General features: G+C 50.4%; 2 protein-coding genes across 2 annotated transcripts; both read left to right on the top strand.

Moving 5' to 3' along the window:
- Window positions 1-1540: 1540 nt before the first annotated feature.
- On the top strand, window positions 1541-10627 carry LOC100907407 (uncharacterized). Its single transcript, XM_003739033.2, has 3 exons — window positions 1541-1546; window positions 1890-2183; window positions 10232-10627. The coding sequence occupies exons 1-3, from the start codon at window positions 1541-1543 to the stop codon at window positions 10625-10627; spliced, it is 696 nt and encodes a 231-aa protein (XP_003739081.2).
- Window positions 10628-16564: 5937 nt separating this feature from the next.
- Window positions 16565-17309, top strand: LOC100907121 (cuticle protein 16.8-like). The gene is made up of 2 exons (XM_003739031.1): window positions 16565-16576; window positions 16920-17309. The coding sequence occupies exons 1-2, from the start codon at window positions 16565-16567 to the stop codon at window positions 17307-17309; spliced, it is 402 nt and encodes a 133-aa protein (XP_003739079.1).
- Window positions 17310-26224: the final 8915 nt, after the last annotated feature.

The raw sequence follows: 26224 nt of genomic DNA, 5'->3' as shown, positions 1-26224 counted from the left end.
CATCATTCATTATCAGTTCACGACCCTGTTTTTTTCTTTATTTCGTTCCAAGGACGTGGCGTGTGATATATGGGGTGAGTTTCCCTTCCAGAAGAGGACGATGTCCGTAATTTGCCGGAAAGTAACAAGGTCTGTAATGGTCAGTAGATCACGCAGCAGCGCGAGAGATAGATGCCGTGCCGAAACAATTTTCGAAAATGAAGACAGCACCGTGAGGGCTTCTGATTCAAGTGAGCAAGAACTTCATCTAGCGGACTTCCCTGCGGGAGAGCACTCGCGCGCTGCAGCGATTGATGGACGCTCGCATAGCGTGTCCCTAAATGCCGAATCCACGACCGAGCTCGGACCGGTCATCGGGAACGCGGCCTGTTTGAGACCGTAGAGACTTGAATCCATTTTTTCGAGAATGCGGCTGGAAAATCTTTCTACAGAAAATGCGAAGTCCTAGGAGTGGTAACTTGGAATGAAGCGAACGCCGAAGAAAGTTGGCTGCTATAGTCCGCCATGAACGACCCATTATGTGACGACCGAGTGCGGAAGACCAGTAATAAGCCCTTTGAATGGCACATTTTCCAAGTGTGGGAAGTATCTTTTCCTATATTTCTGTAAGAATTTTTAGACTGGGAACTGTGCCTAAGAAAGAGCTCACCTGCGACCCCGTCCGTACCTATGTCCGTCCGTCTGTTGCTGCTGCTGGCATCACTATTGGCATCGAGACCGCCGCGCCGTCGCCGCAGAGACGCTTCTGTCTGATGCTCTTGTCTTTGCTCGGAGCGTGGAGCCGTTATGATGAATCATCTCCGTCGACGCAAGATGGTGGTATCATCCCGAATTGCAGTCCATGGATCGATCTCTAGAGCCCAAAAGATGGATTCTCGTCTAGATGAATCATCCGAGATCGCTCCGAGTCTCTCAGCGGGCAGCGGGCCAATGCAAGACTCTAAGACCAGAACTCACGAAAAAGGTATAATCAAAAACTCATGTGAGTGAAGGTGTGGAACGGCGAATCTTCCTAGAGATGCAAACGGAGAATCCTCGGCGATCGCATTCGAGCGGAGAATCTGGAGGAGGATCGGCTCAGTCTCTTCTCGCCATCATTGGTCGACCCACAAGGGGGATGGTCGATACTACTCGGACGATCTAACGACCGTGACAACGCCAAGGAATAATTCATCTCCTATGCCGAAACATTCTTCTGTGTAGAAAGCATGAGACGCAATCGAAGCGGACGGATGGAAATCCACGTTCATTCATGGAGGAATGGTTACAGCTAAACAGGGAGTAAAAATGGTTTGTGTTCACCGTAGTGAGAGATGACTGAGTTACGAGAAGATGTTACATGGACATTTCTACAATGAATGTTGTGGGTTGAGTCGAAACGGCATCGCCCAAGAAAGTGAATACTTTTGGGACTATAAAGGACTCTTCTGCAGTGCAACTACGACAGTCCGGAGTCGTCAACGGAACGACTAGTTCCAGTTCCACGGCACTCGACCAAATCGTCTGAGGCTCGGTTCGATCGACTCATATTCGGATCCCGATGTTGGTGAGTACGTGAGATAGGACGTCAATTTATAGCATTAGTAAGATCAGGTTCCTAGACTGCAATACGTCGTGGAGTTCCCTGGCTCGCTATAGGTGTCGCCGGGTTGGACTCGGCAGGATTGTGCTCTGACTCCGTCTCTGCACGGATTTCTAGTGAATTAAAAATCACATCTGTCCCCGTTGAAGTCCCCGCACACGTGCTCATCCTGATAATCGAGAGGATGAGCCACCTCACCAATGTATCAAACTGGGAAGGAGCGCCACAACGCTTCCAGAGGGAACGTGGGAGCCCATCTAACTTTCAGTGAACAAAGGCTTTACTCAGGCGAGGTGCTATTTTCCAGCGTTACGCCTTGATAGCTCTTCTTCCTCTGGTGATTTGTCAGCCGGTGCGTCAACACTCAGAGGAGAATTATGGTCCTCCGCAGCCATACGAGTTCAGCTACACATCTCAAGACCTGGAGGGCTCGCACGGACACTCGCAGCAAGCCGACGCCAGCGGCCGAGTGCAAGGTCACTATTCAATTCAGTTGGCCGACGGCCGCACGAGGACCGTTCACTATACGGCAGACGAGAACGGATACCGTGCAGAAATTCAAACGAACGAGATCGGAACCGAATCGAAAAGTCCAGCGAACGTGAAACTCGCTTCCTCTGCTCTAACTGGAGAACAAGCCGCGCATCAGACGCCTTTAGCACGAAGTGGTCATCACCAAAAGCCTTGAAATACAGAAATTTTATAGGGTCAATTCAAGTTTTCCCTCGTGCTCCTTCTCAGCTGTCATTTGACAGTGTTTCTGATTGCTAGTCATTTCCAATTGTGCCTGTAAGTGAAAGGCAGCTTTCAGCAAACCATCAAATTCGGACAAGAGGTACCAGAGTACGTTAAAGCTGTCTGAAGATCTCTGTGATTGCTAAGAATTTCCTTGGTTCTATGGATACGCTGCAACGAGTGCTCCTACCGAGTGCCGTCACAAGGATTCGTATCAGCACCCCGTGCGTACAATCGACGAATTCAATCGACGATTTTTTTTTCGGAAAGAATACCGCAGCTATACGATAATGTCTCCTTTGTTGTGACCGCTCAAAGAAAGCCTTCCAGGGAATTCCTGAATCAAAGCGGTCATCCAGTACGGGGCGGGATATAATAACTCCGGAGAATTCGGTTCTGTCTGGCGGATTTCTCGATCGCCAATTCCGAAGGCAGCCGTGTGCTCGCGAGTCGCGACTCCCCACCGTACGCGCCGAGTATCACATCGTGGGAGCACCTCAACAGAAACCGAACGCAATCAAAACAAGCGGAATCCTGGCGAATGATCGTCCTGTGATGAGAGAGTCATCATGGGTGATCATATACGCCTCATGAAACTTTCGGCAGAGCCACGGAATCCACATCATTTATGGAACGTTTGTGGAGGGTAGCGGTCTTCGGAGCGGACCGCTTCTTTGCTGTGCGTTCGGTGATCAGCGAGGGAAGTCCTGCATGAGTCGGAAAACGAAGTGGGGAGGGGTTCTTTGCACGCAGCCTGAGACGCTCCCATTCCAATGAGGTACCCTCCAACTTAATGAAGAGGGATTGACAGAGGATTTTCCCCTGGATTCCGCGAGTTGCTGCGTGCATCGATGCGATTCGACGGAATGTAAGCGATTCCTCTGACTGTATTGCTTGAAAGCACGCAGCTTGGCGAGGAGATTAGCGGGAGCAGTATCGCGCTGGTGGAGTCTTCAAGAGGACCTCGTATGCAACCGACCGAGCGGAACATTATTCAACCAACCTTGATGTGTGAGACGCGTCTATAGAGTGTATTGGAGACACTCATGGTTTTGCTTGATCGGGATCCCGAGACGATTCTTGGCGGCGGCTGTTGCTCAAATAAAATAGGTTTTTCATGAGCATTACCCCGATGAATCGCGGATCTAGATAATCAGAACACGGATCGATTGATTTAGCGTCCAACTACGTCGCTTCAAGTGAGGTTCGGAGGCCCATACAGAGCCCTGCTCCTGCCCTTGAATCCAAGGTGGGGAGGGGGCAGGATATTGACTTCGGTCGGAGTTTTTGCCGGCCGTCGAGAAAAGGTGCCCAGTAGAGAGCTCCGGGGATGATGTTGAGATGAGTTGACGAGGGCATGCGGGAGTCGCAACTTCGTATTACAAGACAAGAGACTCGGCCGCGAGTATGGATCGATGAGGTACTGCGCTGGAGACATGGATGATCACGTATTCGGGTATCCTTCCCCCCCGTCCTTTCGGCTGACCAATCGAGCTTCCGGGGAATCCAAAAGCTCTAGCAGATCTTGAGACACTTCTAGAATCTGGACCTCTCTCCGTGAGGAAATGAGCATCGCAATGCGGACCCAGTTCAGTGGGCTGTCCATCATCCGTGAGGTATACCAGTAGGTGTATAATCACCGACGAGCGACACGTATGAAAAGTTTATTGGACGGTATGACGATTCCGAGGCAAGTCAGCTCTTCGAAGTGATATGATCTTTGGCTTTGATACGGTGTATTTTTCAGCTGGCAGCTGACCTTCTCCCTGCCCGAATGACTGTGCCCGTACATGCCCGTAGGAATGATAGGTATCCGCTCGGACAGAGCATTGCAATGCTCGGAGCCTTATTTTTTCCGTCTCCCCTTTTTCTTCTAAGCTATCTCTTTGAATTCTTTTCTGCCGATCTAGCGGGGGGTTTCATCTCATTGTCACTTCTGGAGAGACAAATCACATGCCACGAGCGAAGCTTTCAGACATGAACCCGCTGCTGTCACAGGGCCGGCCTTTGGCATTGCTTGGGCATTCTGTTATGTCGACGACGTCATTGTCATGGTTTTCGTTCACTCCGGTGGCGAATCCCCAAGATCCTATATTTTATGTGCGGTTATCTTCTGTTGCTCCTTTCGAATGCCATCACGGAGAATTCGCTCAACTCGAACGGTTCCTGCGAAGAATGGGACAGAGAATACCAGTTGACAAAACGAGATCTGAGAGGGGTACGCTCCTATAATGTTTTGCTCTCGCCACCCTGTTGTTTTGTCGTCACACGAACGCGTTGAAGATTCGCGGGGATGCCATCGAGAGCTTGTAAAATAAATTGTGAGCATCCGTACAATGGAAAGTCCATCGTTTTCTGGCGAAATGCGTGCACTGTGATCTGAGCTAATTGTCCCAGGACTGCGGTGCGACGGATGGGTCGATCCGCTTGTACGCTGGAAAAGATCGTCGAGATTCATGGTCACGACAAGATTAACTCGATAGAAAGGAGCGGAATCAGAGGAAAACTCCAGTACTTCGAAGCGAAATTATCGTCAATAATTTTAGTAGCGCCTCTTCCTGGAGGGAATGATGATGATGAAGACAACGTCCTTAATGGTCGAAGCGAATCAGTTCATAAATCGTTTTTATGACTCGCCAAAACCGAATTTGAATTTGTTTACCTAGTCGATTCATTGGCTCCCAGCGTTGGGTGGTTCGCCGCATCGATCAATGGTCGGTCGGTCGACGCAGACGGTGTTGTGGGCCGCCGTATCCAGAACAATTATTATATCTCCAACGCTTCGGTCAGCCTCGAAGCTACGCGGCTGTTCACTAAGGTTGCCATTGGTGGAAACGCGTGCACGATTAAGTCCTAATTATCTTCGGCTAGAAAAACTCTTCCCACAATCATCTCAGACACCTTCTTCTGCTCGCTGCCTTCGCTTCGAAATGGCAGCCTAGTCCTTTGACATCGACACCAACAATGACGGCATCCGAACAATCCCACAGAATTTCCCTTCGCAACGGGCGAGTATTTCGGACGGGACAATTTGTATTATTCCACGGATGCGTTGCGAAGTTGGTGGACGTTCCGATATTGATAACAATCAAATTGATTGAGTCTCAATCGCGCCCAAGGAGTCATTATTGTCAATGTGATCTTCGCCTGACATAACATGAGCACGCTGATCTTGCTAGAAGCCCTGAGAAAGCGCGAGGTTTTGCACAGGGCAACTTTTCCCGCTTGTTCGTCGTGGAGCCCGTAGAAAGAGAGTGAAATCGTGATTTTTCGTTTTTTCTTTTATCCTCTTGTCTGCCTGCGTATGCCAAGAGCTTTCCTGATCCAACCTCCCAGTGTTTTCTGACAGCTCGACTTCATATGGCGGGGATATAAAGGGCGAGCTCTCTTTTGAAATATCGCAGTAGCACTGACTCTCTGCGGAAAGATGACACAATCGATCTCATTCATCCCCAGTCGGATACGCTTCTTTATCATATTCCTTCAGGGGAATTCTCGAAAGTCAAATGAGCGGAGCAAAAAATGTTGCGAAGACGACTTTACAGAGCTTCATTACCGCTCGCGGTAATTAGCAGTTCGCTCGTGGGGGCGAGCCTTGAGCTGGCGAGGGACACACGGAGGAGAAAGACTCTCCACGAAAGAAATAATGGTTTCCGAGACGAAAATTCTTTTGCTGCCTCGCAAGACGGCCGGCGTGGGTGATCCACGCTCGAGTCTCTCGAGTGAAAAATTGAAAGCGGTACAGACAAGCAAAAGACAGAGAGAGTAATTCAAATGCTCGCAGGCTTTCGATTTCGGAGTGTGGTCTCAGAAAGTCCCCTCAGGAATTACTATTGAGCTCCTGCTACGGACCTCCAGAGGATTGGATTCGTATGAACGCGTCGTCGCTTCTCGGAGTCGGAAACCGAGGACGCCACTTCTAGAAAGAAGCTCCCCGGAGCACGCTGCCACTTAGAGCAGCAGAGGAACTCCTGGAGCTTGTCGAAGGCTTAAGATCCTTGTCTCGTGTACATACACATATCGTGTGTAACTTCCGCGGTAGTCTTTTAAAGTGCCGAAACGTCTCGGAGATCATCCTCTGGAGTGTCTAGCTTGCTTTCTCCGAGAAGCCCAGAGGGTATGAATGCGCCGCAGAGAAACTATTCGCAGCTTTAACCAGCTCTACTGAATAAATCAGCTTGAAGTGCTGCTTTTGTTTCTCTAGTCGCGAATTTCGAACAAGCTATCTATCTATTCTATCTATAAATAATAAACTCTGAGTCGTTCAGATCCTGGGCACCGCACCACGGGTATTACCATCAATTATCGACAAAATTACGTGTTCATGAGCTAAGGGAGTGAGACCTGATTTGAAATTCGTTGTTGTTGAATAGCCGCCGTCCTGCTAAATAATTCAAGCTTTTTGAGAATAAGATCAGACAGTGAACGTGAAGACGCGCTGCATTGCATGTGCTCACCGCCGAGAGCGAGACATTCAATCGTGTGCAAGTTCTCCTTCGTTCCAAAGCTGGAATACATTTGCATCTCATATGGGTCCGGCACTGTGTTCGAGTCATTTACATACATCCACCGTCTGCGGAAGTTCCTGCTGGAGCTCCAGCGACAGGCGTAAATTTAGACATTGATCGATTGGGGAGAGCTCTGCTGATCGGGCGAGTGTCCCATCGAACTCTGAGGGAGAACGAAAACTCAGAGGAACTGTTAGGAAAAGATCAGGTTGCAACAATTACTCTTCTCCGCGGAACGAGTCGGATTACAAACCATTCCATTCGGGATCTTCAGCGCCATCGCCACCCGACCGGTAGCATCCGCATCCTGGACGAGAGTATCGGGGGACTACCTTCGCGGATGATGTCTCTCGCTCGCAGAGAGTTTCGATGAGATTCCCCACGCTTCTCTCGTCGACGAAGGCCCGTGACCGCTAGGGAGCTTCGGAACGGCCAGCATGATTATCTTGCGTCTGGAATTTTTCCATCTCAGAGAAAATTCCGATGCGCTAGTTCGGCGTATCTACTTTCGCTCCTTCGCTGACCGCCACTCCAATGATGAAATAATTTACCAAAAAGTCGTTCAACTTCCCGGACAAACACTTGATGAGAGTCGAGTGTTTACTTTTCCGAGCCAGTTCGTTCCTCGACCTAGGGAGTAATTCTGCTAGGATGGGTCCCTAGTCGCACATCGATCACACTTGAGTTCTGCTCTTCTTTGATGATCATCCGATGAGACAGTACACTGCTCCTTCATGATCGTTCTGATGCGGACGAGATTCTCCAGGGGCACGAGAGATTCTAGGGGTCCTGCGAAATTACTCATGTCCTGGAGCTCCGAATCGGAGAGACCATCGGTTACCAAGTAGGGTATTTCGAGAAACTCCCGAATCTCGCCTCGCAATTTCCTTCTAAGATCCAGATCGAACCACAGTTCTCGTAGACCACGAACGGCTAGACTGTGGAGAATCATGGGACTATATAATCGGTCGAATCTCTCCTCTAAGAGGAACTCGGCGAAAAGCAGAGCTGGGAAAAGCAATCGATTCGGGTGTGAGTCCAAAAGATCGATGCAGACAGAAATTCGGATCGTCGTGCGATCGAAACCGGGTAGCGCCGCTCCAGCAAAAATGAATTTCACTGCGAAAAGGCATCGATCTTGTTGTCGATTGATCAATGACGCGATGAGCGTGTCGTATGATGAAAAGCACCGGATTCGGATAGGTTCCCGAGCTGTCGTCCCGTCGATCACTCTCATATCCGACGCGTCATCAGCGCAGGTCTCCTCTGAGCCCACCCAAAATGAATCATCTAGTTCGGGGCAAGATTGGAGTGAAGCCTTCTGTTTGCGAGAATCAGCCACTTGAACGTGATTTTAATTTACTTCATTCGACGAAGGTTCCATACGTAAGTGTGTTTTCTTTTGGAACCGATTAACATTGCGAAAAAGGCTCGCCGCGGCGCTCGTAACTGTTTTCCAAAACATTCCCCAAACTAGCCTCGGTCGCAATTCGCAATCAACGATTATGTCTTCGGGGCAGCTTTACAGAAAGTCGCGATGCAAATAGAAGTAGGACGAAAACATGTGAGGATCCGTATCGCGGTCAGGGGGACTGTCGTTCTCTTTTCATTCGAATCGCCGGTTTTTTCCCAGTCGGAACGACCATAATTCCCCCGGAAACAATGACTCTCCTTCGTTTCCGACACAGGATGTCCTCCGACGTATGTGCGGGAGATTCCGGGGAATTCCTCTGTTTTTCTTCCGTGAAACGGGAGCGCCAGTTCGAGCTGTTCGAGAACACTCTGAGCGGATCTTGCTACCGCACTAATGACCCGCGGTACGGAACCCAATATTGACTGAAAAAATATGCACTCGAGAGAGCCGCTGTTGTCGTCACCGGGGCTTGTATCTTGTTTCAGAGTATCGGCATCGAATATCTCCCGATGTCGGGCAAACAGCGATAGGCTAATGCGTGTTGTGAGGCAACGCATGAAAACTCGGCATTTCCCAAGGAACGCAGCTTGCAGATTAATCGCGTTGTGACCTCTAGAGTCGGTGGACAGATTTCCTAAAGACTATCCCCCAAGAATTAATGAGCAGCATTCTTCAGAATTCAGCTGGAGGGGATTAGGTCGACTTTGGCGAGTCCTTACTAGAGCTAGAGCTCGGCAACACCAACGGCCGTGTATCGGACGCGCTTCTAAGGGGAAATAAATTGTCCTTCGAAACTTTTGATGTTTACCGTTTTGCTAGAGAGCAGCGACTCTCGCGAAATGGAAGAGGACATTGTATTCATTAAAATTAGCTGATAGGAGAATTAATCATCCCTCTCAGATCTCCCAGCTTAGAAGCATGTTAGCGGACAGTCTTCCCACCATATTGTGCATTTGGACAAGATTGCGGTCGTCGAGCCCACGCGGTGGAATCAGAATCCATTTACCTACCGATGAGCCTAAACATACGCATCCTCGGTAATTATAGTTCGTAAGAGTCTTTATATAGATAGAGAGATTGTTGTTCCGAACAGGAGGCTCGAAGCTCGCGGCCGAAGTTTTCTGAAGTTGCTAGCGCAAGGGTTTCGTTTCCCAGTGAATGACACTTGAGGTCGGATGGCTCGCTCGTCGCTCGGACGACTGACTATCCATACCGTGGATCCAAGCCGGGGCTATTTCAAGACTTGGATCCACCCGAAACGGAACAGCCCTACATAATGCACCGGGTTGATGCTCGGGGTTTTTATTTTTCTGCCGGCAAACTCACAGAATGGAATCTTCGTCACCTTGCACGGCGCTCTGCCATTCATTGCCAGCGAGTGCAAGTCGCCAACGACTACTTGATTTTCCATCAAACAACGGTGGCCCGAACCCCAGCGATCACGAACAAAAAAAAGTCACCAGACAGCTTCAATGAGCGGAGGAGCGATTGCTGACATTCGCCGCTGAGATAATTTTCCATTTGACGGGCGAAGTTCACTTGACGATGACCGCATCTCCCCGACCACACCACAATTCTTCTCTTTTCGATATATAAGACCTCATCGCGACTGAAGTTTCATCATTCCGTCGCAGTGTGCCATCAGGAACTCCACTATGGTAAGAGCGTTTGCCCCGGCCGGCGGACTCGGTGAGACGACAGAGTTCTGTGTTCAGAATTCAGGAACTTTCTATACGTGCCGTATCTTGCGAAGAAACTCGAGTGGGTCCGAGTGAGCGTCCAAATGTGATCAATTGTTCGTGTCTCGAGGATGTCCCGTGCGTGTCTGTGTCCGTGCGCGCTCCTCCTTCGGTCGTTGCGTGTGCGAGAGCAAGCAAGAAGAGCAAGCGCTCTGAAGGTTGCGAGGGCTATTCGGGTCCTCAAAACGTCAGATAACGCACTCTATTCCTGAGGTCACCGCAGCGTCTAACCTCGGTCAATACACTTCCACAGAGAATCTACGTGTTCGCCGTACTCATCGGTGTTGCTCTGGCGGGTCATCATTTCCGAGCTCAGCAGAGTTACGGAGTGCCTATGCCCTACCAATTTAGTTACAACTCACAGGACCGCGAAGGTAGTCACGGTCACAGTCAAACGTCCGACGGGAAACGTGTCCAGGGTCACTATTACATCCAGCTAGCCGATGGACGCCAGAGGAGAGTGGAGTACCATGCCGATGAAACTGGCTTCCACGCGAAGATTGTCACAAACGAGCAAGGTACGGAATCGAAGGACTCCGCCGACGCCATGTACCAATCGACAGCGATCGGTGGGGATCACGCCTCCCAGCAGTACGCTTCCGGTTATAAATCCCACAGAGCCACACGGAACTACCAGAAATGGCAGTGAGGATCTCATCCAACGTACCTACATATATACGAGGAAACTCATCATAGATAGTTGGAAGTGAGAAAGAGCGCAAATATTCATTCTCGGAAAATTAAGGAGAATAATAATTTATTCAACTACCTACTTGCACGGCTCCGTCTCATCGTCTATTCATTCCAAGCTCGCTTACAGCCGCCAGGAAACCTTTCGATAGCGAGAGGCACACTGTGTCCTAGGGGGCGTGGGCCTCCGCTCCTTCGGATTCGAATCAGAGCAGCAGCACGTGCCTCTTATGTGCACCTGATCCGCTCACTCAGATAAATAGATAATGAGCGGACAGAGGCATTGAGAGCAGACAGGCGAAGCGAGGGCTTGCAAGCTTGAACGGACACCCTTGCGAAGCCAAAAAGGACTCGGAAGACATATGCGTCACGCATTTTGAAGCCCTGGAGGCATGAGAACTCCGAGATCAAAAGTAGCTACTACGGAGAAAGCACTCCCTACGAGCTCCGTCGGAAGATCTGTGAACGTCTTTTAGGAGTCCACCAGCCCGAAGCTCACAGTCAGGGAATCAGGGAAACAACAAGATGGGGATGCACAGCTCGTCTCAAACATTTTCGAAGGAGCTTTGCGAAACTTTCAGCCGAATCGTCAAAATAGATTGTTTCCCTCCGAGGAGCTCGCAACATTCCTTCGCGAGACTTGGAATTCCAAACTTTGGAGTCGGTTGGTTGTTACGGCAGGAAGGGCGATTTTTTCTTCCGGGACAAAACTTTCTCTCCGGAAGACGGAATCCCATGCCGTTTTTCTTCATCCGGGAACGTCCACGCAGACTCCGACCGTATTCCCGCACGGTGATCGACATCGTAGGACCAGCGAGGCAGACGGTCAGGAACATCATCCTTTCAATTGGGAGGCATGCCTACTTTGGAAAGAACTATATGTTCCGTTGATTCTCTGCACTCCGCTCGCAGCAACTGGCATGGTCAACAAGGAACTCTTCTGTTTCGACGCGGCAGCTTCGTGTCGGCCATCCAAATCCCAGAGACCTAACCTACGTCTGGAGCAGGTTTCCCTCAATATGAGACCATCCTGAGCTCCCATATACAAACTTGTCCGCGATTTCAATGAAACGCTATTGGCGAAGAAACCGGGCCGGTTCTTGAATCAATTCGGTAGGTCAGCTGGGCATCGCATTGTGACCAATTAGCGGCTGCATGCTCTGGTTGCGGCACATTAATCCATCATTGATTAACTCGCTGACGGTTCCTTAATGTAAGGAACTATCGATCTTGTCACAGAGACAGAATCGTGTACGAGAGGAAGCTGATGGAGGCTGCTATCTTGCGATATAGCATCTGCAGCCATACGGAACCGATACGACGACTGTGTATAGCCGTCGTTCCTTCCTGTCAATAGCCAACATTACGATGTTCTGACGGTATTGCCGGCAGACATTTTTCCTGGTAACACCGAGATCAGCCAGGCGATCACAAGGGGCTCCTTCCGACCTGGAAATATCGAGGCTTCAGATCGACAGGGATCATCACAATTCTTTCGTGACGAAGCCCCGATATCCCGAATCGACAGAAGGTCTGAGGAGTCCGGGATACGCCTGAGCCTCCGGACAGATCGCTCTCTGAATCTCACCTGCAGCGTCGCGTGTAAGCAAACTGTCGCTTGCCTGGATCCGAGGATACAGTGAAGAGATTGTGCCGAGTACCATCTCGTGATATAACTCCGGATGGGAACCATGGTATGGCGGGACTTGTTTTACACGCCTGGCAAGAAGAGCGCGATTGAGCTCCAATTAGCAAGGGACCCAGGATAGCACGGCCGCCTGCTTGGACGTGCGCGTGTCTAAAGGCGCGCATTGTGCGAAGGGAGTCCACGCCCAATGAGATTCAGTGCCACAGCTCACCGAGCAGAATTCGGTTCCATCCCGGACAATCGTGAAGGTTTCAAGCACACTCGGTTCTCCAAATGTTTCGAAGAACTCCTCAGCGAAGCCCGGATTCTCCCTCGCGATTGCCAACTGCTCCTCACTGTGAAGGTAGCATCTGGATGTTGAGAAAACACTTTTCGACTTCCTAATGAGTTTGGCGCATTCTACAGATACCGGAATAGTTCTCCCCGTCCGCAAGCAATCGAACATATCACAGGTGCATTCTGAGTTAAGATTTATCAATCACCCAATGATAGATGTTCGAACCTCAGGGCGAGCAAGTCCGCTCGCTCCCTCGCTTGCCAATTCGCGAAAACGTTTCTGGATATGTGAGCCCGCGTCGTACGTACTCAGACAGAGGGTGAGGATCGCAGCAAAGGTTATCGTGGCACCCTTCGCACTCGCGCCCTGCTCGGTAGATTGCCTCGTATTCAAGGGGATTCGTCCTCACCATGGTGAACGTCGAGAGAATCACAGCTGAGATCAGAACATTTGGCACCTGAAATCAAGGCATCTGTCACCATCGTGTGCGATATACGTCGGGTTCTTTCTCTCCCCAAGCATGGAGAGCTTTCTCAACCATCCCACAGAACACCGAGGTATCCGAGATTGTCCGACGAAGCCTCGCACTCCGCCAGCTCATGGTCAGAATTCGCTCACCATCACTCCGGGTCGACCGCACCGATGGAATGAGAACACTGCTTGAACTAGGATGGAACTTCCTTTGTTTTAAAAGCTACGATTGGCGGAATTCCTCGCGGAAATAAGATTTGAGGGATTAAATTGGCCCGTCTCACGAGCGATGTAAACTCCGGAGCGGAGTTTTCTTTTTGTCAATGATATCATTCAAACCCGGAAACACGATGAGTCGCAGCACGCGCCGCGTCCTGTCCGCTCATCTCCTATTTTAGTAATCCTCATCCTCTCGAATTCTCTCTCACCAAAACGATTTGGGGATGTCCTGGAAATGACGTCCGCTCGATCAAGGCTCGACGGCTCCCCCGGATCGGCACGCACGTGGCTCGTGACCAGGGTTGGGGAAAATCATAATCAAACCTATGACTATGATTAAAATCATAGTCAAAATCACAGATATCTGAAAATCACAAGTATGACTATGATTAGAGTCATAATCATAATCATAATCACAGCAATCCTGTGATTTTGCCGTAGTCATACCCGTAATCATAGGATTTCCGTCAAGACACGGGTTATGAGGATGATAGGTATGTATCTGGGGGGTTTCGGCATACTGGATCTCGATTCTTGCATGGGTTCGCCCTGATCCCCCTCCTTCTCCTCCTGCGGCTCAGGCGAAGGCTCTCCTCGTCGATGTCGCCGTGTCGCGATCACTCGCCTGGAAGTTGACCTTCCGCTCGCTCAGCGCGAAGCCTGGGAAATTTTTTCGTCTGCGCGGAATCTTGCGATGCTGGAAGCTGTGACTGCGGGTATGGTCACGCCTGTGATTATGATTATGAATTATGATTTCAATCTCAATCATCATTATGTTTAATCATTGAATAATCCTGTACCCTGTGGTGCTAGAAACTGTGATTACGGGTATGATTACGCCTGTGATTATGATTATGGTTATGATTACAATCATAATCATAGTCACAAAAATCCGATCTGTGATTATAATCATAGTCATAGGTTTGATTATGATTGTCCCCAACCCTGCTCGTGACCTGCAAAGGACTGTCATTGAACTCGCTGTTTGAATCATTCCCGGTGTATGGCAGAGTCACCTACATATGTATGTACCTACTGTATCTTTCCTGGGACCCACAGGAGCCGACGATGAGTCACGAGGAAAGCATTGGATGAATCCCTCTAATCCACACCGGAAGGGACCGAGGGAGCTGTTCTCAGCCACGTGACTTCCATCCCGTGTTCGCCGTTAGCCGCTGAGGAAATTCCGGGTTTCTAGGCCAGAAACGCGCAACTCTTCCAAACGGTCACGGCCGGACGTCCTTCCGCTCCTATGGGTCACTAGCTCCATTGCGTGACTCCCTCTCGTCTTCTTCGCCGGACTCGAAAAATTATCGAGCCTCGTAGCTCTCGACCTCTTGCCTGATTCAAACTCCGACCTCCGCTTCTTACCCTTGACTTCCTTACTCTGACACTGAGGTATTCCAACTCCGAAAAACTCTTGAAAGGCGGCGGAGTGATACTCAGGTGACCCATGATACTGGGCGGTCTCGAAGAATATGGACGCTGACATCGTCGCATTTAGACTTGCCTGACGATTCGTCGCCCCGGAGCCTCTTTCAAGAGGAGTGCGATGCCGACGCCCTCGCGGAGGATCGGAAGCTTGTATCGGCCACAGTACCTAATTCCGGCCTGTCGAATTGCTTCTGGCTCGGAGTCGCTATCGATCTCAAGGGCGCCCTTGTCCTCCGATGAAGTTCGCTGACGTCGTGAACGAAGGACCAATTCCCGAGAAGTCTGCGGAGAATCAATGGTTTGTGATCCAAGGGTCACTCATATGCGATCGGATCATCCTCATTTTCGTCTCGTTAGCAGAGGACTGCGTTCCGGTCATAAGCAGAACGACCATCCGAAGAGGAATGCGGTCTCAGGCCATGACTTGCCTCCGTAAGACATGGTAATACCTAATTCGAAGACAGACACTAGACCGCTTAATCCAGGAGCTGTGGAATTAGCCACGTCAGGGACTTTACCACAGGCGCTGTCAAGTGTGAACACTGTGATTAGACCGCGCTTTCGATGACCATACGGGGATCAATCAGAAGTGAATTCCACCGATCATTTCTGCGGGATGTTTCGACGGCCTGTTCTTTCTTGACGGCTCAGAAGACTCATCACTGATGACGTCGCTCTGGGCCGCGCGCAGATTTCCCGACGCGATCGCCCCCAGAATGAGTTCTCCGGTGGATTAATATCACGATCTGCTTTCTTTTATTTTCACGAGCCGCGCCGCTTTGAAGTTGATCGATGGGTGTGCGTAACACCTATCTGCTCATTGTTCTTCAATATCTCGCCAGCATAATACATTACGATGGCTAATCTTCCGAGCCTGGTAGGACGTAATGCGCGATGATGGATCATCAGCCGTGGTCCCGTCTAATCAAGATATCCGCCAAGGAAGCTTGTAATTTGTGATTTCGATCCAAATCATAAATTTCACAGCATCCTCGAGGTCAGTACCTTTGAGGCGCGATTCCGCGGGACGTCGGGAGAAAAAAGATTCCATGGGGGCAGGAAAAAGCGAAATGTCGATGTTGGAACAGCGAACTGTCTGTATGTGATATGTGAAAGGAAGCGGGTACCGGGTCGCGTAAGTGTTCCAGCCCGCTAAACACGTGAAGAAGAGCGGAAAAGGCCGATTTGAATTTCTGTCAGGAATGTGTCGAAACCAGGTCATGCCAGAGAATCTATGCGACAGAAATCTTAAGGAAGGTTTCAACTTCGACAATGTTTATGCGTGCGAGGGAAGGTTGCTCTCCTCCCACATGCAGAGTTGTGAATGAAACAAAGCTGGTCGCACTAGACGACGAAAGGCGCATCGAACCTTGTACCGTGTCCAATGCGGTCATAACCGCAGCAGCAGCCGCCGTCGCCGCGAGAACGACAGCGACAACAGCGGTGGCGCCCGCCGTCGCCGCGTGCACATAAAGCACACAAAAGGGCAGACCCGTCGCGAGATTATTATCAAGGCTTGAATGATTTGGTATCAAACAAAAGAATTCTCTTCATCTCTGACGCATCCTGTCCACAGTGTGGGCGAGACGAAGCTCCAGTCTGAGTCCGGGCCGACCCCGCTGACCCTTGTCTCAATCGAACACGTCCACAGACGACGACAGGGCGCTCACTACATAACTTACATGATAATTCGTGCAAGATGGCTCAAATCCATTGTTTTCGGTTTTTCTGCCACAGAAAAGCTAGGAGCTATATTCTCGCTCACCTGTTCCCTTCGCCCTGAGCTGTCTCTTATAAAATAGTTCGGACACCATACCCAGGCGTAGTTTTTCCTTTGTTTCCCAAATATGGCGATATCGGTGAGCATCTCCGAGTGGCTTTCTGGAGTGCGGTTTTGAGATAGTGCGAGTGTTCTATAAACCGGGTATCCCCTAACTGTAATGAACTTTTCCCTGGTCCACTTAAATGCTGGGAGGATCTAGCCCGCGTGTTCCTTTTCCGGCGATGTGACCACATCTGAGCCAAATCCAGAATATTCTTTGCTGACTCGACTCTCGACTGATTGTCTTGAGGCGGACACTCCGGGTGCTTTTCTGCGGCTGATTTCGCGACCTCGAGTTTCATCATCGTAACAATCCGCGAAGAACTCAAGCATAGGCTCGACATCCGATCTTGACTTGATTTTCTCAATATAAATTTCAGCACGTTCTCGTGGCCTCGGCCTGCTTGATGGGTCTAGCTGGGGCCGGAGTCGTTCGTGGAGGGCACGGCGGATACGGCGACGAGAATTACGGACCCCCGGCTCCGTATGATTTTGGATATTCATCAGAAGACCGAGATGGATCCCACGGACATAGTCAATCTTCAGATGGACGAACAGTGAGAGGACATTACATGATTCAGCTCGCCGACGGCCATATGCGACGCGTTGAGTATTACGCAGACGAGACTGGATTCCACGCGAATATCCTGACAAATGAGCTGGGCACCGAATCCAAAGATGCCGCAGACGCCTTCTATCAATCATCCGCCATCACCGGTGAGCAAGCAGCTCTGCAGTATGGCAATGGCCCCGCTAATTCCAACTGGTAGTTCATTGTACAGATTCCAGAGAACTTTCTCGAAAGTATTCTGTGTGTACATCAACCATTTATTTATCGATGTGATTGTCAGGCTATTTCCCAAAGACATCCCAACAGGAAGTCCTTGAGACACTTTAGAATAAATTCATTTCGTGTCTCCTCCCTCCGTGAAGCCTCGTTCCCTTGATGAACCCATAAATATGGAAGTAATGGATTCTGCTCGCAATTAAGAGGTCAGGAGATTCCCGATCCCGAGACGGAAGATCGAATTCCCTGTCTTGGGTTTCGGGAAGTCGGCATGAGACGACTGAATCCTAAATCCCCTCAAGTGCTTGTATAGGACCGGAAGACGTACTCGAAGTCCCCCGGAGTCTACATTAGCGGAATCAGTCTGATGCCCTACCAGAAAAGAGGAAAACAGTGCTTACTTAGCTTGAATAGCCTTAACAAGTGATCGCTCGGTTCTCCCTTTGATCACACCAATCGAATAAGCTCTGACCGCAGGTGCTCGCGCGCGAGCACGGCCTCAAGTGTTGTAGTTACAGACCAGCCCTGGAGGAAGCAATGAAATTGCCAGTCTCCCGCTACGACCTACTCAGCTCTGACGGAATGAGTTAGCAGTCCCTCACGACCGAGCACGACGATCACTTGGGACGCGAATAGTCTATGTACGTTCTCGAGCATATTCCCAGGTCGTTCCTCGGTGACAGCTCGGGACAGCCGAGGCTCTCGTGAGGTGTCCCTGAATAAACGCTTGCTCCTCAGAATTTTCTACGAGAGCGAGTTAATGGAGTCGGGCGAGCCTCCGTATCCTTCCTGAGAGGTCTCATGGGAGTCGCTGATCGGACCAGAGATAGTTCTCCCATACAGCATACAGCGGATATCCCACGTCTCGCATCCCGAACAGCTCAGCGTTTGCGAGATACTGTGGAAAAGTGGGTGCGAACCCGACGATCCAGCCTGATCGCAGTCGAATATGAATCAGATTTGTGTAACACATCTAACCGCAGAGTCACCCACCGACGTTACGAATTTTAGCAATTTCCCGCCTGAATACACTTTCGCTCGACCAACGCATGAATCTTATCGGTATCAGTAGAATTTCGAGCGAGACGACGGCGAACGCTGTCAAGCTCGAATTTCTCATTTCCTCTGTTTGCGAATCCAACGAGATCCGTACACGTACACATAAAGTGTTCATTTACATATTCTCTCCTCATGAGATCTAGCAGCGAAACGAGTGGATCCACGGACCGAAGCGAGGACTCGCGAGATTATTATGAGGTTTATCGAGAGACCAAAATTTCCATTTGGTTTTTCGAGAGCCGAGAATGGGAAACTTCGGCGTATAAGTCAACATCGAAGGTGTCCCGCTGTGGAGAAGAAGATCCAAAATAACATGAGCCTATCGTATAGGAGTGCTCTGCCCCGTTTCCATCTCCGGGAACTTAAATCCTCCCGCTCGATGCGGGGGTCGATGTTTATTTACGTAAGCCACTCATGAAGAGTCATCTCTCATGTCGGGTCTTACAATCCACAGATGTATCGAGCAAGGACCTCCTTTCGGGGAATCTTCCCGTTCGCTATTTCCACATTCGAGGATGAGAGCCTGCGGAAATAGGGTCTGCTGTTTCCTAATATGTCGGCTAGACGCAACTCATTTTTTGTGGGGCTTCACGGAGCCTCCCATCTAATGCCTCCCGAAGCAGACCGGACTTATCTCGGAAATCACCAGGTAAGGTCCTATACGATAAGATCGAAAACCCTAGGGATTCTCATGATTGGTGAAACTTCGGAGAATGTTACGAATCAATGATTGAAATACATTAGAATTTCATCGAGACAGAGGCCATCCGTTATACCGGAAAAGTGCGTGATATAAAACTCCGTCGACGTCTCGGGAGCCAAAGGTCCTGCACGGATGCTGAGTTTGTGATTCAGCATCGAAATCGAGAGGCTAAATTCTGAGCCTCCGAGGTCGGAAAACTCACTCAGACAATTCGGGGCCGAGGCGCAGAGAGGATCTGTAGCCCTGCTGTCTCCGCAAGGATGGAGCGGACTAAGGACTTTTTCCGAAACTTATATGGAATATTTCCATGTTCAAAGAAGATTTAAGGGAACGAATGGAATGTGGCAAGAAAACTGATTCAGAGGGCCACGGAGGGGAAAGTTCATCACAGTCTCAAGACTCCGCGTGTGAGGGCCGACGAATGTCGCGCTTCAGCGTGAGGAGCTTCTGACTCGCTGGTCAGCGAAGTTCTGGTGGGATCGCGGGGGCGGTCCCTATTGGCGCTGTCATCAGCAAACGCATGGAAGACGGTTATCGAATGCGAATCATCAGAAGCTCACTGCTCATTATTATCCAACGGGGCGTCGCGCGAGACGCTATCATTTACGATCATTGAAGCTAGGATCGTCGGGGGGACATTCATCACCTTGATTTCTGTTTCTCGATCACAATCATCAGTGTAAAAATTCATCGAACGGAGTGAGAACTGCGGCGCGAAATCCGCCTTTTCCTCGTGATTGCTCCCATCTCACAGCCTTATTGATTGTTGATCAAGCAATAATCACCGGTTCGATCGATGAAGTATGTGCTGGATTGCTGACAGCGACCGCCACCGTCAGGTGTTCTCAGATTCGTCGACGGGGTCCTGACACTTTCTTGGGGATCTGTTCCGCGAGCGACAGAAGCGGACTCTCAAGAACTACGGAAGCACCGAATTACATTTCATTCCCGCAGCGATACCCGACGCTGGGAGGTCTGTGAAACATACTGCTGGAAAGTAGACACGATCTGCCTCGATTTCTCGTTCTCGCCGCCGGGAGCATCTGGTTCATAACAAGCAAGCCTGTGAGGATCCACCCTAATGACGGAAGTCGATGAACGGAGAAACTCGAGACATGGAATACCAAGAAATCCGACACGCAGAGCCCGCCAATGTGAAATTCCAGAGTTCCCGACGGAGCATCTCCCCAGTCGCCCTGTCACACGGTGATTCTCATTATCGGACTCCGGAATGACGATATCGCCAGCCATTCAACGCCGCCTGGTCCTCATTAGAGGGAAAAGTAGAGGGACGTCGCGCAGCCGCCCTTCGCCATCAGGGATTCACCAATCGACCCGTTTCATCCAAGGGGAGGCCTTCTATATAAATTGTAAAGCCAGAGAGGTCACCAATCCGAATAACTGTTGTTTACTATTCATTAAATATTCCTATTCACAATTTGTTATACTCGGTCTCTGATCGAATTCTTAATATGCGTTGGTACGCTCTACTCCGAGGAATTTCGCCGTTGCGCCGATGACTCTCAAGCGCCGATTTTCCCGCGTTAGAGCGATTCGCGGATCCGAGGGAAATCAGGCGGCGAGAGCCCAAGCAGGAACGACTCCTCTGTTAGCCGCTCATGAACAGAGAGACTTTGTCTCCCTATCAAGAACGCCGTTGATCCGCTTGCGATCGCGCTGTGCGAACGTTCTCGGTAAGAAGAAGAAATCAGCTGTCCTCGGTCCTTCTGTCAACTTGTATGATCGGCTCCTCTGATGTCATGGCCAATCTTCGCAAATTGTTCCACAATTTTTCCCTCGAGATGCATTGTGACATACCTATTGGGCTATAAATGGGTCCGGAGCCCGATCCGTCACTCTTGGAAGAACCATCCTGTGCGCCAGCGAGGCTCACCACCATCGGAAGCTCAAATTCTAGCCATTGATTGATGCATGGAAACTGGAAACTCATGACTTCATTTCCTCCGGGTCACTCCGCTATAGAGGACGGCTGATCTGCTGCGTATACATTTCCGCTGCAATCTTCCGCTAAAGATAGAGATATTGAGATCACCGGTTCTAGAGCGGATTACAAGAAAAGAACTGCCGTACTCATTTCATCACCCGGTTGAAGTTCACGATAGCGGCGGCTCACTGACCCTGTCGACTGAGAGGCAGTGGTATCGAATGCAGAGACTGAAGAGGCCTGAATGATCAGTGATCAGGATTCAAATCTTTTCACCCGCATCTGATACGTAGCACTCGGAGGCCCGTCATTAAGAAGATTCATCCTTTCAGAATCTGGGCTGATTTTCTTGCGAAAAACGTCGGACAAGAGATCATTCCTTCTGTCTCCGTGGAACTTGCGGTCTGATGGGCCCCGTCCGAAGCGATGATCTGCGGATAACGGAATGGTCGCCGTCCCGCAGTCAAAATACACCAAGACCGCTCACATGAGCATTGCTGAGCCCTGGTGGTCGGATTCAGGTCAAAGGGAGTCTCATACATCAGACCGAGGAGAAGCTAGAAAATGAATCAACATGTCAAGAGTCATCGCAGAATTTGAGTCTCACTGATTGTGTGCCTTAGCACCTCCGCAGAGCCATCGGGAAGGAACTTTCGCTTTTCAGGCTCGCAAACAACCCGGATATTTCGCATAATTGTATTGCCGCTGGCCGCTCTCAGTCAAGAATTTCATCAGCGGCCGGCCGATGCAAATTTTCTTCGCGCAATTTAGATCAAAAGATGCCCCCAGAAATTATCTGGAACCTTGCGCGCCGCGCCGGTCGGCTGTGGCGAGCCACTCGCCCCCTTCAAAACCCAATAAAAAGGAGCTTCGACCGGCGACTTTCATTGTGCAAGCGTTCGACCAAGGCAAAGACTTCACAGATATGGTACGGTGTTAGTTGTGCTCTATTACTTCTGGATCCGATGGAGTGCCGTGTCTGGGTGTCGAATATAGAGCCTCAGAGTTCTCAACCCGAATGATTGAAAACCTTTTCCATGCTCATTATTAATTCCAGCGTGGCTTCATCCTTGTTGCCCTCGTGGCTTCGGTCGGGGTCGCCTCGGCCGGCTACTCAAACGCACACGGGAGCCGAAGCGGAAACCAGGGAAGCTCCTTCAGGGGCGCTCAGTCGTATGGTGGTGCCCAATCGTATGGCGGAGCCCAAGCCCAGTCATATGGCGGAGCCCAAACCCAATCCTACGGCGGTTCCCAATCGTATGGCGGCGCCCAAGCCCAGTCCCAATCTTTTGGTGGTTCCCAATCGTATGGTGGCGCCCAAGCCCAATCGTATGGTGGTGCCGGATCGCATGGTGGTCAAAGGAGCCCGGAAAACTACGGGCCACCCACCCCATACGAGTTCAGCTACAGCTCTCAAGATCAAGAAGGTTCACACGGACACAGCCAGAGCTCTGACGGAAGAACGGTTAGAGGCCACTACATGATTCAGATGGCCGATGGCACCATGCGTAGAGTTGAGTATCACGCTGACGAGAGCGGTTTCCACGCCAAAATTGTAACAAACGAACCGGGTACTGAGTCTAAAAACCCGGCTGATGCTGTCTTCGAGTCTTCGGCTCTCACCGGAGAACAAGCCGCTCTACAATACGGCAGCGGCGTCAAGGCTAATACCTATGGAGGTAGCCGGAAATCGGCGTACGGTGCTTCATCGCAGTGGTAGACTGCTGCTTCGAGCTGAGCCTTTAATTTATTAGCAAAGTCACGCCTGTTTTCCGCAAAAATCTCCTGTGAAGAGCTTATGATCAATCCAGATTCTCGGTCAACCCCTAGTCTCTAACTCCCTTTTCAAGCATCGATATAACAATAAACGACGTCGACGGTCGATGCGACATCGAATAGCCTCTTTTTCCCTGTTCTAGAGGATGATGAGCTGGCAGTCACTGATGGATTCGATCTTCGAAGTCCGGAAGAATAATTCGCTGAGGTTTCATTAGTTTCTCACTCAGCTCGAGCTGGCTTCTACGGAGAATGGAGATGGATCCATCATCGCTAGCGAGGGGATGGAAATCTCGAAGCGTTCCTTGAAATATTTTTTCTAATGCCGCTCAGCTGATCGATTGGGACTATTCGCGGCGTTCTGCAAAACGATTCCGAGAAACTCGAAGCAGATCTCAGCTCAACCCGAAACTCACGGCCGATGACGGAAGCCCCCAAAGTACCTCTCGGCGCCTTCTCGAGCTCCGGCGATCGATACAGACGGTTTCCGGGGTGCAGGGAAGAAACCTATTTTCCATATGTCTCCTTCTGCATTCGAGTCGGTGTTTCACTCAGCGTCTCCGCCGCAAGCTCGAATACTGCGGCTCAGCCATCGCTTGACATTCTTCCATGGGGACGACCATTCAACAATTCGAAGTGTCTCCTCGTCATGGCGGAATCACGGGGCCCCAGTCCTGAATTCACCACAAGTGTGGAATGGAACGGCGGGGGTCGATCCGGAAACCGAGCAGATTTTTCGCCGGCGAGTTCAGAGTCGACGGTCCCCGAGAAGAATTCGCGAATGGGAAATTCAAAAAAGCGACCGAGTAGGCTAGCAGAATCCGATGACTTCAAAGAAGAATCGTTCGCGGGAGTCAGACCTGCGGATAAGCCCTTCGATTGATTGACGGGTCCGCTGCTCCTCCACTAAACTAGACGTTTGCATCTCAATTCGCGATATTGGGAATTCTTCTCCAGGAGCAGCCTCAGACAGCATGGGTAGTGGTCTAGCGCGGAGGCGAAGCCTTCCGAAGTCGCACGAGAGGAACTCGAGCTCTTTCCTCTCCGGAAATATTGCCGCGCCGTGCATTTGTTGAACCTCTGGAATCCTATGAGACGCTGTCTCCTCACATCTCGAGTGAGCTCGACGCGCGCTTGGATACACAGCGGTGTCTGCACTGGACTATCGCTCCGGGCGCAAGTCGGAAAAGGTGTAGCGTGGAGGAGACGCAACGACCGCTATGAGCTGCAAACGCTCCATCTTCAACCGAGTCTCTCGCCTCCATGCTGAACTTCCGCGGTTCGGAGCGACGAGAATTTCTTCCACACCTGTCGCGGGGCTATTGTCGTCGAAAGGATACGGAATCTGCTCGTCTCAATCAAAGCCCGCGATGACGTCGGAGCGGCCGGAAAGTCATTGATTCCGAATCTGCGGTAGGGCACGTAACAAATCCGGCAGAGACAACGGGAAATTAGGAGGGCAGGTCGGCGCACTGGTTCCGCAGCTACGTTCTCCGTCTCCGTAATCGATCACATCTCGAGATACATTGAAAACTTTGTCCACCATGTCTTCAGGAGCACAATTATCATTCCCTCTCGGAAGGGGGTTGGACTTCTGCATTAAGTTCGGGAACTTGACGCTCGCAGAGCTTCCGCTGGCTCGCGTGCGAAGCCTCTTTGAAGTTTTCTCACCATCAGCCTGAGCTTGTCCGCCCCATCGGCGGACGCTGTTATCAAGTCATTAATCGTCAAACAGACTTTGCGGGTTTCGATGGTCACGAAATCGTTCGAATTTGAATCGCTCATCAGTAGAGTTCCCATTTACCCGGACATTTATCCGGGAAAAACCGGACACTTTCCGGACGGACATCGAGGCCTGAACCGGACAAAAAACCGGACGCTTGAAGTTTGATGACCAGAAGGGAATCAGGAGCGTTAGATAATGGAAGAAACCCAACTCGTCACTTTATTCATCGAAGAGGATATCGCAGTTGAATTGGATGGAAAGATGCCTTCTCAGATTTATGGGCGTTAATCTATGGCGACGATCCGAGAGAAGATTCTTGTACATGGGGAAAGATCGCTCAACATCGGCATTCGAAACAACAGCATATTTGAAAACATCTGCATCTTTTCCTGACAATCTGGATAGATACTCGAAATTCGGATCTCTTCCGAAAATTCCGTCGCATTGGTGGGCGAATTTTCTTGCCGGAGTCACGGACAGCATTGAGCGCTTCGACCTCTCCGGTATTCTCGAAGCCAGAGCGAGGTTGAACCATTCAACCTCGTTGACGAGCTGGCGGACGACGACACCTGATACTTACAACACGGAAGAAGATTCGTGCGTGTCGGAAGCGACACGCGTCCAGAGCTGACATCTGTTCTTCGAGTATACGTGCAGGGTTGGAGAAAAGTTGAGAAAGAGATTATAGAGCATAATCGATACATAGAGCCGCTTAAACGGATATCGATTGCAAGACCAGTAAACTGGCCCTAGAAGTGGGAATCGTTCCAATGGGGCCTGCGCTCGCCCCCGAGCGAATCCGCAAATCTCAGTGAGACTTCGACTCCGTGACTTCGTGAGAAGGAGCAAACGCTCAGGAAAAGCCTTGACCTAGGGGAATCAGGGAGCGTCCAGCACGGATCAATTGAGACCGGGATTCCAAGATTAGCCCCTCCGGAATCGGCGATTACCAAAAACCGGACAAAAATGCGGAAAACCGGACAAGAAGACGGACAAGGACATGTCCGGGTAAATGGGAACTCTACTCATCAGATCACAGGGCCGAATGGTATTTGGAGGTACGATGTTTGAATGCTTGAGTTTTCTGGCGAGTGCATTCTCATCGACCGGGACGCATCCCTCCCATCCGAGCAGGGGCGCCTCTGAGAGACACTTACGCAACTTCTACCCTGAGCTCCGTCTCTAATTTTGGATAGAAATGATACGACGGCAGCTGTGTCCGTCACAGTCTTCATTAGGTTGCGCTTAGCTCTCGGTCGAGGGCGGGCGGGCTTTTTTCGGATTCGGAACACTCTTCGATAGGGTGCTGCTCCGTACGGTATTCTACGAGTCAGCTCGTTATTTCGACGTACGAGCGGGCCAGACAAGCCATCCCTGTACTCATGGCATGTATGCTGTCCGCCGGGGAGCTGCGATAGCCGTTTCGGCTCGATCTCTAGCTCGTAGCCGACTCATTCAGCGTGCAATGAGCGCACGGGAAGCCCGAACGTCTACCACGAATCAGAATTCAGTCAATGTGATCTCGTACCCTCGATAGAAATCCGTCTCAAATCAGTCTTCATGTTTCATTATCTGATTGTGAGTACCTTTTGTCTGGAATTCATCCCACGGGATTCGCCCAAAAACTTTCGAGGGGATTCCAGGTACGGGGAATGTGATGCGGAGGCGGAGAGTTGAGGGAAAAATATC

Source organism: Galendromus occidentalis, unplaced genomic scaffold, assembly GCF_000255335.2.
Source record: "Galendromus occidentalis unplaced genomic scaffold, Mocc_1.1 scf7180000076381, whole genome shotgun sequence".
Taxonomy (NCBI): domain Eukaryota; kingdom Metazoa; phylum Arthropoda; class Arachnida; order Mesostigmata; family Phytoseiidae; genus Galendromus; species Galendromus occidentalis.
Note: the sequence above shows the minus strand (reverse complement) of the source record. Positions and strands in the feature narration are given on the sequence as shown.

Coding starts and splice junctions, on each gene's coding strand:
- LOC100907407 (XM_003739033.2), top strand. Junction 2,184..10,231: donor AATCGAAAAGTCCAGCGAAC/GTGAAACTCGCT, acceptor ACACTTCCACAG/AGAATCTACGTGTTCGCCGT.